This window comes from Poeciliopsis prolifica, unplaced genomic scaffold, assembly GCF_027474105.1.
Source record: "Poeciliopsis prolifica strain line A6 unplaced genomic scaffold, Auburn_PproV2 SCAFFOLD018, whole genome shotgun sequence".
NCBI classification, from domain to species: domain Eukaryota; kingdom Metazoa; phylum Chordata; class Actinopteri; order Cyprinodontiformes; family Poeciliidae; genus Poeciliopsis; species Poeciliopsis prolifica.
Window position 1 is genome coordinate 4,775,591 of NW_026562393.1, and position 16,495 is coordinate 4,792,085.

At 38.4% G+C, this 16,495-nt stretch overlaps 2 protein-coding genes across 2 annotated transcripts; both read right to left on the minus strand.

Annotated features, from left to right (window-relative positions):
• Positions 1 to 146: 146 nt before the first annotated feature.
• LOC129368198 (regulator of G-protein signaling 9-like) lies at positions 147 to 4,742 on the minus strand. Its single transcript, XM_055043075.1, has 4 exons — positions 4,723 to 4,742; positions 3,893 to 3,917; positions 3,287 to 3,681; positions 147 to 2,674 (listed from the first exon to the last, which is right to left on the minus strand). The coding sequence occupies exons 1-4, from the start codon at positions 4,740 to 4,742 to the stop codon at positions 2,512 to 2,514; spliced, it is 603 nt and encodes a 200-aa protein (XP_054899050.1). The 3' UTR covers positions 147 to 2,511.
• Positions 4,337 to 15,888, minus strand: LOC129368294 (regulator of G-protein signaling 9-like). The gene is made up of 17 exons (XM_055043216.1): positions 15,706 to 15,888; positions 12,762 to 12,858; positions 12,190 to 12,240; positions 11,958 to 12,064; positions 11,676 to 11,727; positions 11,526 to 11,584; positions 10,948 to 11,024; positions 10,780 to 10,861; positions 7,751 to 7,813; positions 7,378 to 7,407; positions 7,222 to 7,283; positions 6,226 to 6,339; positions 6,020 to 6,135; positions 5,834 to 5,921; positions 5,529 to 5,667; positions 5,172 to 5,254; positions 4,337 to 5,038 (listed from the first exon to the last, which is right to left on the minus strand). The coding sequence occupies exons 1-17, from the start codon at positions 15,772 to 15,774 to the stop codon at positions 4,858 to 4,860; spliced, it is 1,470 nt and encodes a 489-aa protein (XP_054899191.1). The 5' UTR covers positions 15,775 to 15,888; the 3' UTR covers positions 4,337 to 4,857.
• Between the last annotated feature and the right edge of the window lie 607 nt (positions 15,889 to 16,495).

Below are 16,495 nucleotides of genomic sequence, written 5' to 3' on the forward strand. Positions count from 1 at the left end.
TCTACATGATATTTGAACTATGCAGACACCTGGTAATGAGACATGCATTTCATTCAGTTGCATTGTGATGCATCTAAATGTTGCAGAACAATAGTTCTTTAAGGCTAGACCTGGGTAACCTGACAAAATACCCAAATTACATGTGAAACAGTTAAAAAGACACTTTTTTATTGAGGCACTTGACACTAGCCATGGAATGTACATATCAAATACAACAAATTCAAGGTACTTTTCACATTCTTGCATCTGTAAACATGATAAAGAAAATACATTCAGTTAGTTAGATCATGTTCTGCTGTCCCTCCCCAAAAGAAGAGACCATAAAACATCTCGTTCTGTTTGGTGTTTGGTACACAACAGCTACACAGAGGGTACAAAATAGCAGTGGAGCCAAATATAAAATTACAACCTGTGTCCTCCTTGGTAAAAAGAAAGAACACCCTCTTTAAATCTAGGGTTATAAGAAGACACACCAGATTTAGCATTGTCATTTATGAAATAAATACATCCAATAATGAAATCAGTGTTTGAAAAACTAAGCACGCCTTTTCTTCGTCCATGGAGGTGAAAAGAAAAAGTGTCAGCAAGATGCAATTAAATCTAATGATTACCATGACAATTGTTACAAAACTGTAACAATTGTAAAATTGTAATCTGTGTTGCAGACGTTTCTGCAATACAGATGCCAAGGCAGAAAAATATCTGTAGTGACTGTCCATCAGTCTGGGAAGGACCATAAAGCCTTTTCCAACCATTAAAAGTCCATCATTCTATAAACAGAGATATTACACCCAAGTGGGGAAAAAAAACTTTTAAGATAGCTGCTGATCAAACCCAGAAGAGCCCAAAACCCAAGAGCTCCATATCAGAAACTGTAAGCCTCATCAAAAGCCAAAATGATCCTCAACATTCCAGAAAATTCATAACAGAATTATCAGATTATTTATAACCCTGTGATTAAAAGGATGTACCTTTTCATACAATGACTGTATGTAGACAAGCTGTTCATGTGCTCCCACTTTACCCCAAACTGGCTCGTTTTTTTTTTTTGTTTGTTTGTTTGTTTGTTTGTTTTTTCCCACAAAATAGATCATTTAATAAACAGACGCTTCTAAATCTATCTTGCAGTACAAGAAAACATCTTAGTAAGTATACAGAACTAATGTTCTGAACAAGCATGTGGAAGCAGGGTCTACAGGTCTCTGTCTGCTTTGGTTATTCTCCGCCGAGGGTTTCAGACTAAGTTCATTGTTGAATTAATGTCCTTTTACAGCCACTACAATGTCAGTAAATGTATGTCTATCTTTCTATTCTATTCTTTTGACTTCTTTGTCCAAGCCATTCTTAAGATAATCCCTTGAATGTCTTTGTCTTACTTTATTGAAAGTTCCCAGGTCAAACTGAGATGTGGTTTAAGGCTGCTGTTGGGCTTCAGGTCATCATGAGCTACAGAGTAAAGTTCCAGCATGAAAGCTAAAGTTCAAGCTGTGAAAGCGCTCGAACTTTGGTAAACTTTGCTGTCCCCAGGTGGGGTGACTCTTGTTAAAACCATCCTCTGGCCTGAGCTCAGCTGGGGCTCACATCAGTCCTTATTGGTAAGGCTGTAACTAAAGGAACACTTTGACTTTTTACATCTTATGGACCTAAACCATGTGAGCTGCTTAGCTCTGCTTTTGTTGAAAGGTAAAATGCATCCATCCATTGTCTTCTGGTGTCTCCTCCCAGTGGGACATGGCTGACATGTTGGCAGGGGGAGGTCTCCTGGTAGAATCATAATCAGATAGGCAAACCTCTTCAACAGCTGCAAGTCTGCTCTAATCTCCTCCCTAAAGACAAACCTTCTTACCTTTTTTTTTTAATTTTATTTTAGGTTGGAATGTAAATCGATTATTAAATAAAAGAAGATTTTTTTTTCTCTTACCACAACAGACAAGAGTAACACTCCCATCTGCCTCTAAAGGAACAGATAGACTCTGCCCGGAAAATTCATCCATAATTTCCTTCTGAGACCCATGGATTAGAGATACGGGAGCTGTCTCTTGACTTGGAGGTCCTAGCTTGAACAAGCAAAGATGAGACTAAGTCACGCATCCAATCCATGAACATCAAAAATAGGATTGGGGACAAGAGACAGACCTGGTTGCGTCTGGAAAACGGTTTGGTCTTAATGTTCAGATTATGGACAGTGTTCTTGGTGGTCTGATCTTGACCACCCCCACTTCTGCAGCCTCCCTACAAAATGTCTCTTCCAAAAATTTATATTTCAGACTGATAACACCAGCATTTTTGTTCAGCAGCTACTTCTTTCATGGTGTTTGACAGAAAACAGAGTAAGCAATGGAAGATCTCTGCAACAACCTTTCAAAGCAGCAGGCGGTCACATGCTGAAGGTTCTTGTCATTTGGTGTCCCAGCCTGAGAGATTCTTGCAGGTCTTGATGTTGTTTGGTATTTGTGTCACATATTCCACCCTAAAAGTCCTGTGACATTACACCTGTATAAATCCAGCCAATTAGCCTGTCCCGTTCTGTCGAGTAAGACTCTCCCAGGGGCAGATGATCTCCTCTGTTCCCATGGCATCCTGAGATGCAGGCCTGTTCTCCTCATCCTCATCCTCAGACTCAATGGGGTAGATCCGGCACTCGGGAGGAACGTCTACTTTGATCTGGAAGAAGCTGAAAAATATTGAACGGAGGATTTTGTACGTCGTTCCAGGTCTGAAGCTCATCTACACTGATTTATCTTCTTCAAAAGAGACAAGGACATAATCAAAAATAATATAGCAAGGGAAACGACAAAAGAAAATAGAAAAAGTAATTTTGTCTGAAGCTTTGTTGTGTTATGTCAAGCAGCACTTTGCAGAAAAACGATTCTCCACAATGTTATTTTTGGGTGTTTAGATCCAAATAAACAGAATTTTTAATTAGGTGTTCATTATCTTCACGTGACTATAGCAGTGTCTCTATAAACAAAGCCACCAAAGAAATTTTTGTTGCCATTAACTGTAATTTTCCTTCATACAGAACATCCTCTTGAAGAAGTGCTTCATAGTGGGACAAAGGATGGTTTCGTTACAATGTTTCTAACACATACCAAGAAGCATGGAGGGTACTAAAGATAAGTTCTTACTCTTGAAATTGCAATAAACAGAGTGTGTGTATTATATTTTGTCCCTATAGCTCTTGTTTTGTTCTTTAAATGACAGCACCACACCTGTGGACTCTGTACTTTGATGACTGTGCTACATAAAGTGTCTAATCAGAGCTTAAGCGTTTGCCACCACTCACTTGCCGATCCTTCTGGGTGGAGCCTGGCTGGGCTCGTCTGGTGTGATTGGCTGAATGCGGCTGCTTGCGGCCGCCGTGCGGCACTTGGGCGACAGGCTGGCGAACATGGCGGAGGGGCTGCAGCCTCTCTTCAGCAGTCGGCGCAGCGACAGAGCCATTCGAGACTTGGAGGAGTTTCTCCCCTCAGGGGCCCGAACGTCAGTGTTGCCCTCACCCTCGCTGGCCTCCGGCCGCCGCTCGGAAGCCGAGGTGCTGTCTAAGGCCACGCTGATTGGGGACGGACAGACCGGGGTGTGCGCGAGGAACGGGAGGGAGGGGGAGGCGGTGACAGAAGGTGGGTCAGGGATTCCAGTGTAGACAGCGAGGTGTGGGACAGGAGTGGTAAAGCGGCACAGCTGTGAGGTCAGAGAGCAAGACACAACAGTCAGAGGGCATCTGGGTTGGGGAAAGTCAGTGCGTGGGATCTGGATAAATATTACTGTCCAGTATATTTCAATCAACCAACCAAGAGTCAACTGAGAGATATTGATACTAATTGATAGTTTTAAACCTTATTACAGCTGAATATTTCATGAAACAGACAAATTACAGTCACTGGTTAATTACCTTAAAATATGTTATTGTGTAGGAGCTGAGTCAAGTTGTTGAAAGGAAGAAAGCAAAGAAGGGAGAGAAGGAATGAACAAACAAACAAATGAAGGAAGGAAGGAAAAAAGGGAGGAAGGAAGGAACAATATAAGGAAAGACAGAAAATGACAAGGAGACATTAGGAGGAGAGAAAGAAGAAAAAAGGACAGTGGATTACAGTAAGAAAGAAAGATGACAACATCCAAGAAGATGAAGAAAGAGGGAGAAACAACAAATGAAAAAAGAAGAATAGAGGAGAGAAAGATATTACTGAGGGTTGGAGGGAGGGAAAAACAAAAGGAAAGAAAAAGGACAGAAGGAAGGAAAGAATAAACGAAGGAATGAATAAATCCAATCCTAACAACGTGCATAGTGACAAACTGATTACATTGAAACACAGTAAATGACACAAACAAATAAAAATGAGGTGATTTTGATTTATTCACTTATGACTGATGACAAAAAAAGACAGAGAGCAGCACTACAGAACAACAACAGAAAAAGATGGACACTTTATGAGAAACAATGGCAGCTTTGACTGATAAGACAATAGATTTTGGTCCTATGCTTGTTGTTACTCAATATATATAGCAGCATAATAGCATAATAAAACTAATTTAACAAGTGTAACTTTTCATCTGAGTTTGATTAAAACTGGATTGCTCACAAAAAAAAACATTTTCAGTGTTGCTCAGTATATGTCACTAGGAGGCTTAGCAAAAATATATTACTATTTCTATTATTTTATTATTTTTAAGGTTTTGTACAACTAACATTTTTGAACATAAGTCACATTAAATTTGGTCTACAGCTTCACATTTTCCTTCATTTTGAGATCAAAATGAATATTTATTAAAGTACTAATTTAATGTCAAACTAAACCTCTGCAACAAGTGAAAAAAACATAAATGCTAATCATGTCTGTTGCTGAACTTGAGGTGTTTTCACTTGGAATGACGAGGACCCATCTCCTTGCCCTGCTTGCTGAGTTTGCTCATGACCTGTGTAATGTCAACTGGGGCGTTGGCGGCCATCTTGGCCCTTTGCTCCTGCTCCTGCTGGCGGATGATGATGGGGCTAAGACTGGGCCGTCTGTTCCTGGCATTCTGCTCCAACTGGACTTCACTGAGGGAAATGAAACAGGAGACAACGGAGAGTGATGGATATGATTTTCCAAAGCATGTTTAAGTGGATAGAAGTTCAAGATTCTTCAAGTATGGAACATCAAATGTAAAAACATCTATAAGATGTCACTCACTTGAATCTGTGCTCTTCGGGACAGACGGCTTTCTTTAATGTTTCTTTAAACACAGGAGACTTTAGGTACCGCCCATATGAGTCCTGCAAGGGAATAACAACAGAAAGAAAGGCCAATCTATTCTTTATCTTCAAATAATATAAAGATTTTTTTATAATTATATTTACCTTATGAGATATTACTCATCAAATGTATTGCTCTTGCTTTATTAACTCATACTTCTACATCCAGCTACTTATTGCAATTATATAATTATCTCAGGTTCTGTACTCTTGTGAACATACTGCAGAGCCTAACTGTTAAGCAGACATTGAACATTGCCAATCCCAAGGCCTGACTGCTGATGTGTTCACTGACCTTCTTCATTAGCATGTAGATGTGAGTTTGGGCTGCGTCCAGAACGTATCTGTGTGGGTGCTTCAACCCCTTCACTGTGATTTCCATTGTTTTCCCATCAATATTGATCCATCGCGGGGCGCCACGTGCCAAAAATGTCCTGGAAAAAAGATGGGAGAAGGAAGGTTAAGAATGTATTGGAAAATGTTTCTCAAGTTTGAATAAATTTTCAGCTGAAAAATTACAGAAATTCATGCAGTAGGGAAAATGAAAAAAAAAATCTTTCAAACTAAATTCCAATCAGTAGATCCCAAAAAAGTCATTACTTGTAGATCTGCTCTGCTTTCTCTCTCATCGCGACAGCAGTTCCCCACTTCAGATCTTCACAGCCTTCCCAGAATGCCAAGTTCTCTCCTAAAATCATCCAGAAAAGAAAACCACGCAAGCACTCAAGTCATTGAATATGTTTTAGGGGAGTTTTTTTGCTCATTCTCATTCAATATAGTCCATACCACTGAATTCTTTCTTCAAGAAGAGTCTGAAATCATCTCGTCCTCGAGGATCTGAGAGAAGCTCTTTGAAGCTGAATGTCCACCTCTCGACACGCATCTTGGTGGGTATTTCCACGCTGTGGCACAAATTGAAAAATCAGAGGAGGAAAATTAGACTGTCGAATAAGGCTGGCTTTTAGAGAACATGCATTTGTCGGCTGGCTCACTTAGACATGTTCAAGGTCCAATATGTTGTATCGTCAGTAAGCCATGGGTTGCTGGGAAGACACTTGGAGAGAAAAGGATCGTGACCGCTATAGGTGGCGCTGTACTTCACCAGTCTGCAATGCAAGAAATAACATTCATTGTTGGATGTAGATTTGTGATCACAAATAATATTTTACCATGTGCAGATGTAGACTTGATGCTATGTCTGGATTCATTTTGCTGTTCAGGAAGAGCTTCATCTGACAGACAGAAGGCCTCATATTGACTCTAGAATCCTCTGGTAAAGAACTTCATTCAGTGCCTTCAAGGTGTCTAGGTCCTGTGGTTACAAAACAACCACAGGTCCATTTCATCACCCCTCCACTGACGTGCTGGACAGTTGGCATAAGATGTTTGAGTCTATGTGTGTTTTTTTCCAAACACACTGCATGACAGCCAAACATCTCTACTGTGGTTGAAAGCACATCGCTGCAGCGGGAATGTGCTTCTGTTAGATCAAACTTTGCTAACCTAAGTGACGCTATCATTTGTATTTTGCATAAGAGGATTTCTCCTTAAAACCTTGAAAATACTTCACACCAATTTACTTGTCTGACCACTCAGAAAGCTCTGCAGAAGTGCAGTTAAGCAAAGCATGAATAAATTGAATGGAAGAAAAATAGCAGATTTTCAATTAAAATGGTTCGAAAACAAAGCATTTTAATTAGGCAAATATCTTTTTAAAAAGTTAATTTTGTTATCTTAAAAAAAGGAAAATCATCTTGTTTTCATAAGATGAGAACAAGAAAAATATTAAGGACAAACGTGCACAACTTTCGTACGTAGGCCTTTTTCTAAATATGTTTTATTTTTTTCAAGGCTACCACACTGTGATTGTGTCATAACAGCATATATATTATTCTGAGGTGCACGCTCAGGGATCAGCTCTAACTAAAAGGTGAATTTGTTTTTGCGGGTATCAGAGTGGAGGTAATATAAATCTGAGGCTGTCTTACGCGCCGATGGACACTGATGACTTCACTCTGGGCCTCATGATGGACTGCTGGGTGAAGATCATCTACAACAGGTGAGAGGAGGCAGAACAAAGTACCAATGATAGCTGAGCAATAACACAAGCAAGAGGAAAATACAAGAGAGAAAATCCTACTTACAATTCTCTCATAATGGTCAGGTGTTTGTGTCTGAGAACAAGAATATATACAAGACATTTGATATTGTTTTTTGTTTTTGTTTTTTCAAATTTTTGAAGTTAAGATTTATTTAAGTTTTTATGGTAAAAACTGGTGGTGTAACCAGTGGGCTGAAAAAATAGAGCCATGGGAAAATGCCTGCAGAGGAGAAAAGAACAAAAGCGAAGACAAGCAATAAGATGGAAGTCAATACTGTAAGCAGACAACATAGGCTTGAAATAGAAAGCAAGCATCATTTTATGCAGCTGCATTCATGCATTAAAGCCTCTTACTGGGTTTAAGCTGATTGAGAAGAATTATGATCCTGTAGGTCATGTGGGGACTCACCTGTTACCTCGTCTGTATTAGGATCTGTTCTTCGATCCAGCCCGTAGTCCATGGCACTCACAGTCCCTGGCTGAACACACATTTCAATAAAGGCAATTAGGCACTGTGGGATTTGTAAGGGACCAATTAATTAGAACAGGTGGCTATTTCTGATGCTAATGAACAGTTGATTCTGTATGATCTTTTTCTTTTTCTACCCATTAAAAAGAGCAAGTGGCTCATTACAACTGTGAAGTGACTCTTAATGAAGAATTGGAACCAAAATTATTCAACAACTCTGTATAATGTATTTTGGTAAATATGCAACAAAAAATAAAAAGGAACAAAAATTGATTGATACAGCTAACATTATAATGTTCGTTATTCCTCAAAATTCAACAAAAAAAATACCATAATGATGAAAGCGTTATCGACATTGTTGAAGCCCTCTATGACAAGCACGTTTGGTTGACAGTAGAGAACCCTTCTGCAGTTACGACCTCTGTCGAATGTGATTTGTAGTCAGATACCAGCCTCTGGTAACGTTTCAGAGAAATGCTGTCATGGACAAAGGCCTGAAATTCATTAGTATTAACAGGCTGGTGTGGTGCAGCCATTTTTTTTCAAAACAGTTCAAATCAACTGATTGTCATGGCCATTCTATAACTTCCATAACTTCATTTGAAGTGAAGTCTTGGTGGATTGTTGTCCTGTGATTAGATCAAAGCGTTATGATCAATGCAGGATTGTCCAGGATTTTTTGATACGTAAATGAATCCATTTCATCCTCCACATTGTGCAGTTTTCCAGTACCTGAAGAAGAAAAGCAGCCCCAGAGCATCACTAAGCCACTGCCATGCTTCACTGTAGGGCTAGTGTTATTTCAGAATATGCTTCATACTTCCTATTTCAGACAACCAGCTGATCCACAGATGTGAACATTTCCTGTTTTGATTAGTCACTCTGTTGAACAGAAACCCTCAGAGCTTGTTGGTTTATTTATATGTAGTTGTGAGCAAACTGGAGCTGACTTTTTTGTGCTTTGGGTAAGGAGTAGAGCTCATCTTGAAGGTCGGACTCGGAGCCTTTAGCATTTCATATATTATAAAATTTTAAACATAGAATGCTGAAGAGCTCAGCGGCTGCTGCCAGCAATTTCTGCTAATGGCATTTTTCTGTCAATCAGGGGTTTATGGCCACCTGGCTCCTCAAGAATCTTGTTGAAACCATTGATAGCTACTCCTTTCTGCCACCAGATGGCATAGAAATTGTTGCTTTAACTTTAAACATGGTAAAAGGCAAATCTCAGATGACATGTTTTGGTCAACAATCCAGGGACTTTAGATGTTCGATCTCAAGCCTAACGTAACTGGTTATATGAGGTGTCTCAAAGATCAACCCTGATTGGCAAAAACAAATATTTCTAAGGGATTTTAATCATTTAATATGGTAGTTAGTTATTGAAAATAGAATTTCAATTAAGTTATGAAACAACTTGTTAACTAACTATACTGTCTTGAATAGTTGTAAGTGCAACTATAAATTACGTCCACTACAATTTTTAGGCAAACTGAACTATTAAAATAACCCTGCATATTCCACTGAATCCCACTTTTATGGATGACACAACAAATCCAGAAGAATTAAATACATCCCAAAATAATTAGTGTTTAACATGTAACATATTTTTTTTAATTGATGAAATAATCAACAACAATCTCAGAATTTGGCTACTTCACTGTCCTCCTAGTACAAATGAAGAAACTTTAGTTTATGCATAATCTGAACTACAAGATTAACAATTTATCAAGAAATTGTTACTCCAAAACCAACTTCTTTATTTATCAAAATAAACCCCAGACTAAAAAAACAAGCTAACTGTTACCACAGCATAAGTTTAGTGTCATGACCTGACTCACATTGGGCGGTGAACTGCAACGCTAACTGAGTAAGTATATCTTGTTTTTATTCAGTCGAAAGCTGTTACAACCAACAAAGTGGTAAATTTTGAATGAATCCCTTTTTTGCTGTGATTACAGATGTATAAATAGATTAAAGTGCACACAGGCTTCCTAAAGCAGCTGCATATTACATAAAACACCAAAAATCACCGTAAAATTTGTGGTTGATGTATTTTATTTGGTGGATTTCTAGCTGGATCTGTCTTTATTTTAAAAAACTGATGATTTACTCGGCTGGTCTCTGCACCAGTCACGACATAAGACTCTCCATGTCCCCAAGACGCAACACACTGCAACACATTCTCATACTCAGAAATGAAATATTAATCAGTCGTGCCCTTTTCTGCTGCCTGGACATGTAATGATAATGAGGAGTCATGGGTCGAGATAATGAGATGCCCTGGGAAGTGTGGAGAGGGCTCGCGATTTATTTTTTTGGTTTCTGTGTCGGCTGCCATTGAACATTCAGTGTGCATGTAAAAACTTGCATCCAGTTTCTGACTATTATCACTGTGTACATTTGTGAAACACAACGCTATAAAAAGGATTTGTTCTGTTTTTGCTTTTCTTTGTCACATTTAACATTTTCCAGATCAAACAAGACAATGATCTACAACACAACCAACAAGCCCATCTCTGAATTGCTCAAAAAAATAAGCCCAAACAATTGTAGGCTTTTTGAAGAGGTGTAGTCAGAGTTTGATCTTGTCTTACATGACCATTAAAAGTAGTGCTCAAAAACCCTCTGTTGTGTCTTAAAATAATTCTGCATAAAAGTGGGAGACACAACCAGTTATTAGATTTAATTAATAGATCAAATTATCTCCTGCAGGTCTGCATTTTCATTTATTTATTTAATCAGGCTATATTAGTCCAATATTAAAATGCAATTGTTTGTTTTGATCCTACACATGTCATAAAAAAAATATATAAAATATCTAAGGGGCAAATGTTATGCGCCGATTTGGGGGCTAAAATCTGCTAAATGCTTGTACTATGAGGACAAAGCTCCTTCCAAAAAGGTTTTGTGTTCATTTGCTGGGGTTAAATCAAAACTACATGTGTATAGTTAAAGCTTGTGTGAATGTTTTCTAACCGGAGGTCTGTGTACAACCCAGTAGGCTCTTTCCTGGCAGTCAAACACCACTCGGTCCGGTTTCTTCCTCTCTTTTGCTGCTCTGAAAGTAAAAGAACACACAAACACAATCGTAACACCTTCTTCACAACAAAACCTGGGATGTTGCTGAGTTTCTTTCCTGCCTACCTATACTGTTCTTTAGCTTGCATTACTACGAAGTCCCACTTGTGGTTCATCCACTTGTGAAGATGGTTGTACTGCTCCTGAGGCACATTAAATACCAGCACAGTAAACACATTTAAAAAGAAGGATTTGATCTGGCATTAATCTGCGTCTCTATGACAGAGTATTAGGCTCACTTGGAGAAATATGTATAAGGAAGAGGCATTTGTTTTGCTGCTTACATTTTTTGACAACAAAGTCAAAATGATAACGGTGCAGAGAACTGAAACAAACACTTGTGACAGCTGTCTTGTGTGAAGTGGAGAGTAACTTTTATACCTTATGTATAAAAGTTACGTAAAGTATAAAAGATTAAAGATTTAAAAACAAAAAGATTATTTCCTTTTTAGCAAATAAAACTTCCTGTAAATGCATACTGTTTGGAAAGAGCATAGCAGCTCCTCCAAAACATAATTTTTATGTTACTCTCAATATTTCCTTTCTTCTGTAATGGAAAAGAAGAAAAATCCACTAAAAACATTCAGGGTTGTTTTTTCCCTTCCTCCAAGTGAACCCTGTCATTCTTCATACAGATTCCTTGCCTGCTCATGCAGCTCCAGGATTCCTTTCTTCCGGATGTTTCTTTTTGCTAGATAGATTGCTTCAGGATTTGAACACACGTAATAAATTAGTAGACTGTTGGTAACATGACATGAGAGGAACTGTAAGTAACAACTCTGCGTCATTCTCACCATAATCTGTATCCTCAACAGGCCACTGTTGAGTGGGCCAGAAATATGGCGTCTGAAACACCAAAGAACCAAGTTAAAGTTCAGCCAAATTATTTCAGATTCAAGAAACAAAAGTTTCAGAAATGCTTGCAGAAACTTTTCAGAGGAGAAATTGACATAAGGGAGGTGTCAATTCAGTGGTAAAAATGGGGAATGATTCTTTTGGTATCAGTATTCTAGCTTGTTTGGGTTTACGTTTTGGATTTCTAACCGTAAACCACCTGAAATGCAGGATGTGTTCACCTGGAAGCGATAGAGGGAAGCGTCTGGTTTGATCACTAAACGTTTGTGATCCTGCAACGGGTAGATGTATCCCAAGGCCACCAGCATGGACCCAAAGCTTCTGGCCTCTAGAGACAGCAGGTGGAGAGGTTAAAAAATTACCGCTGTAATAGGTCTAAAGCTTTACAAATAACAACAAATCATTTCAACAACTGGCATCCATTTGGATGAGACTGGATGACTCATGTCTTACCTTGGGCATCTATTTGAAATCTGTCAGCTAACCATGCAATTATATCTTCACCTGCAGAGGAGGACAAAAGTTTCTAAAGGTTAAGGGAAAAAAATCAGCACTATGAAAGAACAAAGATGAAGTTAAGAGACAGGAAATGGTTGCAGAAAAGGGTGCCAAAGAGGGATGCAAAGATATGCAAAAGAAGAAGTAAATTCCTCAGCATGTTCAATTTTAGTCAGTTTTCTGCTGGAATTCAAAGCTAAGAAATGATGGAGAAGTCAAGACAGGAATCTTTACTTTTGTCTCCCTCTTCCTTATTTCCTCTTGCCTGCTCAATCATCTTCTTTCACCTCCTACTTTTCCCCCTCCAACTCAGTCTGAGACAGCCATGGTTGTTGTCATGGAAATAAAATCTGTAGCTCTCGAGCCCATACATAGCTCCGGTATCCCTCAGAGACACTACACAGCCACAATCAGAGAGGCGGCCGCTGAATGACTACATTGAGTGTGCATTTCTGTGCGTGTGCGTTGATCTGTTTTTGTGCTTATGTGGGAGGATTCTATTGTTATGTTTTGTTTTGTTATTTTACCAGTGATAGCATGGGGTATGATGGTGATAACGAGTCTCTGAGGCTGCGACTTCACTCCTGTGCAGGGGTCCTGCATCTCCAACAGCACCTTCTCTGCCTGTAAAATAACGTGGTGAGAGATGAGTGAGATGAGAAAAGAAGAGGAGGAAACCACTCCGCCTGAAGAGAAAACACTGGACATTTTTCAATGAAATCCAATTCAGATTTTTTTCACATTTTGCCATGTTACAACCACAATCATCAGTGAATATCATTAGGATTTTATCTCACAGATCAACTGCAGAGCAGAAGGCATACATGGCTTTTAAAGTAATGGAAATCTGGTTAGTGTGGTAACATGTATGCATTGGTACCCTTTGCTCTGACACCCCTAAATAAAATTAAACACAAGAAGTTGCACTCTTGAGTTTACACATTCACATACATGTGTAAACTCGTATGTGAATACGACAGGTCTTTACACTTCCAACAATCCTGGAAGAAAGCATGTTAAAAGCTACAACCACAAATATAGAAGTCCTACAATTTAGGTTTTGGTTTGGCCCAGTCAAAGCCCATTTCTAAATCCAATAGAGAATATGAGATAAGACTTTACAATTGATGTTCACAAATATCTTCATCAAATCTTAATCTTGATGTGAAAAGCTGATAGAGATGTATACAAAAAGAGTTAAAGTTGCAATTGAAGGTGATGTTTTTTCAAACTCTTGAATTGGTCTGCTTAATGCAAAGGCATGCTGTTGTTGTTTTTTGTAAGAAAAAAAACAACAACAAAAAGCACCTAACCCATCATGATTCACTTTCATACCACTTCACAATTCAGCAATATTTTATGTTGGACTATTATGTAAAATACCAATAAACTACATCAAAGTTTGTGATAACAACAAGACAAAATTAATAACAAATGCTGCTGGTTTTTCGATAGTGTCATTTCAGCCACTCAGAGCTGTTGTAAACCACATTTATGAAAGATTTAACCATCTACAATGGCTTCCACTAATACTTTAGTGACACACCTGTTGTAATTTATGAAGTATTACAGGACAACTGTTCAGTGTCTTACCCAAAAACATTGAAGCTTCACTAGTAATTGCGAAGAGGTGACACACCGTGCCTAGATCTCATGGCTTTACTTTGGCTTTTGTGTGGGTGCGTTCAATGAGTCATCCTCTTCCCAAACAGAATTTCCGATATCCTAACTGATCCCTTGGCTCCCAATACGCTCAGCAGCTCGGGTGTGCGTACCGGAAAACAAGAAATCCTGCACATAAAGGTGTGCGTGCGTGCGTGCGTGTGTGCGTGCGTGTGTGTGTGTGGGGGGGTGTGTGTGCGTGCGTGCGTGCGTGTGTGTGTGTGTGTGTGTGTGTGTGTATGAGGGAGAGACAGAGTGAGAGCAAGCAGTTCAGCTGACTCTCAGGTCTGTTTGAAGTGGCATTGTGCTTTGAAGTCATCCTGGAGAGGCTATAAGCCTGAAGCTGGGCCCAACCAAAGTGGGCTTTCATGGACTCGGACTCTAAGTTATTTTGTGCACATTCCCCAGGAGAGAGGGGTGCTGCATCTACAATACACCTAAACAAATTACCTGCAATTACCTGCTATTTCTATTTCCTCAACGTTTTGCTTTCTTGTGATAAATATTAAACACTAGAAAACCTGAATCTACATTTTCAAATGAAATGGGCTACACTTTTTAATAAGGAGGAATTTAATGCCATAGTCCAACACAAAGTAATGCATGATATTGTGAAGAGGAAGGATTGTTGTTCTTTATAAAGACCTTTTTGGAAGTATCTAAAAATATATAGCTATATATTTTTACTTTTTTTTAACTAACTTAAGCTCAGAGTGAATAGGGAATGTATTTGAATATCTTTTTTTTATTACTATTTATTTGGATTTAGATCTTAACATTGGCCAGCTTCCCATTCACTGTGATAGAAAAGCGTTCCTACAGGATGTTGCTGTGGTGATGTGTTCAGGAGCAGTTATAGTTATAAACAATTGATATCTTCTTGCCACAATTGAAGACAGCAATTGTGTCAACGACACTGCAGACTTTACCAGATTTGTAAAGTTTCCAAAAATAGTTGTCCTTTCAGCTGAATCTACCTCTTGAGCTATGGCTCTATGCAGCTTCTCCAGAGTTACCATGGGTCATCTTAGTTTTTTATGCTGATTTTATATTTACTCATACGTATCAGGATATGGGGCTGAATAAATATGCATGCCACACTTCTCATATGTGTATTTAAAAAGCTTTTCAAATGTGTAATTTTGCTTTCACAAAACAAGCTGACATTAGGTTGTGTTAGTCTATCACATAATCCAATAAAACACACAGAAACACTTATGTTTTACAATTTAGGTGTAAATAGTTTATGAACGGGACCTCAGGCCAGAGGACCAGGATGTTGCTTTCAAGTACAGCTCCTGGATTAAGTTCTTTCCAGTAGCAGCTCTCTATACCAGGGAGCACTTATACTGATCCATACTTAATGCTCATTAAACTGAATGACCTTATCATTGGGAAAAGGTTAAAACAAGATAGAAAACTACAAGTATTGATCAAATGTATCAAGGGAAAATATAATCTGGCGAATTATTCTATTCACCAGAGTATTTGAAATTTCAGCTTATTCAAATTCATAAATAAAACTGAATGGATGTAGCATGTAATACATTTTCATTATTTTTGATTGTTAGAATGTTTTGGCTTTATAAGCACCCACATAACTTGTTTTTGCGTCATTTCACACACTGAAGGGAGGTTGGACATTTTACGTGATATAGGAACAAATCAACAGAAGGATGTCTGAGGTTAGATGAGGCCATCAGAGTCCGGTGATTAGATTGTTTGTAATGGAAAATCTGCAGGTGTGCTGTCATAGCCAGGGCAGAGCTGTGATTTCCATGATGTCTAATAAAAAAAAGGAAAGCCTACCTTCTTGAGACAAGCCATCCGAGGTCGATATCTCTGTCCATGATCCCGAAGAGCGTTTCTAATGGTCATCTTTTTTTTTTTTTTTATTTCCACTCACACACGCTCCTGAATCTAATGCTGTTGTTGCCAGTGAGCTCCGTGCGGTATGAGGGGAATCGATGTAATCGATGCTGGTGATGCGTTCAAGTGCCTCACCACAGCGCTTGTTTGCCTAGAAATAGACATCTAGTATCATCTTTGTTTGGCCCACTTTAATGAACGTATTGTAATGAGTATTTTTTATTTTTATACATGGGGAAATATGAACTGCAAATGCAATTCATATTTTATGTTACGTTGTCTTAACGTTGAATTTTTAATAATGCAAACAACTTCTACGTGTTTAAAATCAAATTTGCCAGAATAAAAGAGACGTTTTAAAAGCATCTTCTGCTTTTGTGCTTTTCCAATTGTTTTTAGAGATAAGATACTCCACTCGATTGGTTGCTTTATCGTCCTGTGTTTTCTCTATATTGTAATTATTCCTATTCAAAATGTAGAGAGGTTTTACTTAATTTATAATTAAAGATGCAATATCCAAGGAGTTACTTGTGTTTCATTTGTCCCAACCTGTTACATTAATTGTCAACTATTTATGAAAAATGTTTCAACAAATCTAGTATAAATATTCTTCAGAAATATCTAATAATAACTAAGAAAAATATTGCAAAAGGTTATGATGTTACTCAATCTAGAGCGAAAGCAGGGACCAATAAATAACGAAAGAGGTGTCTTTGTTTGTATATAATAT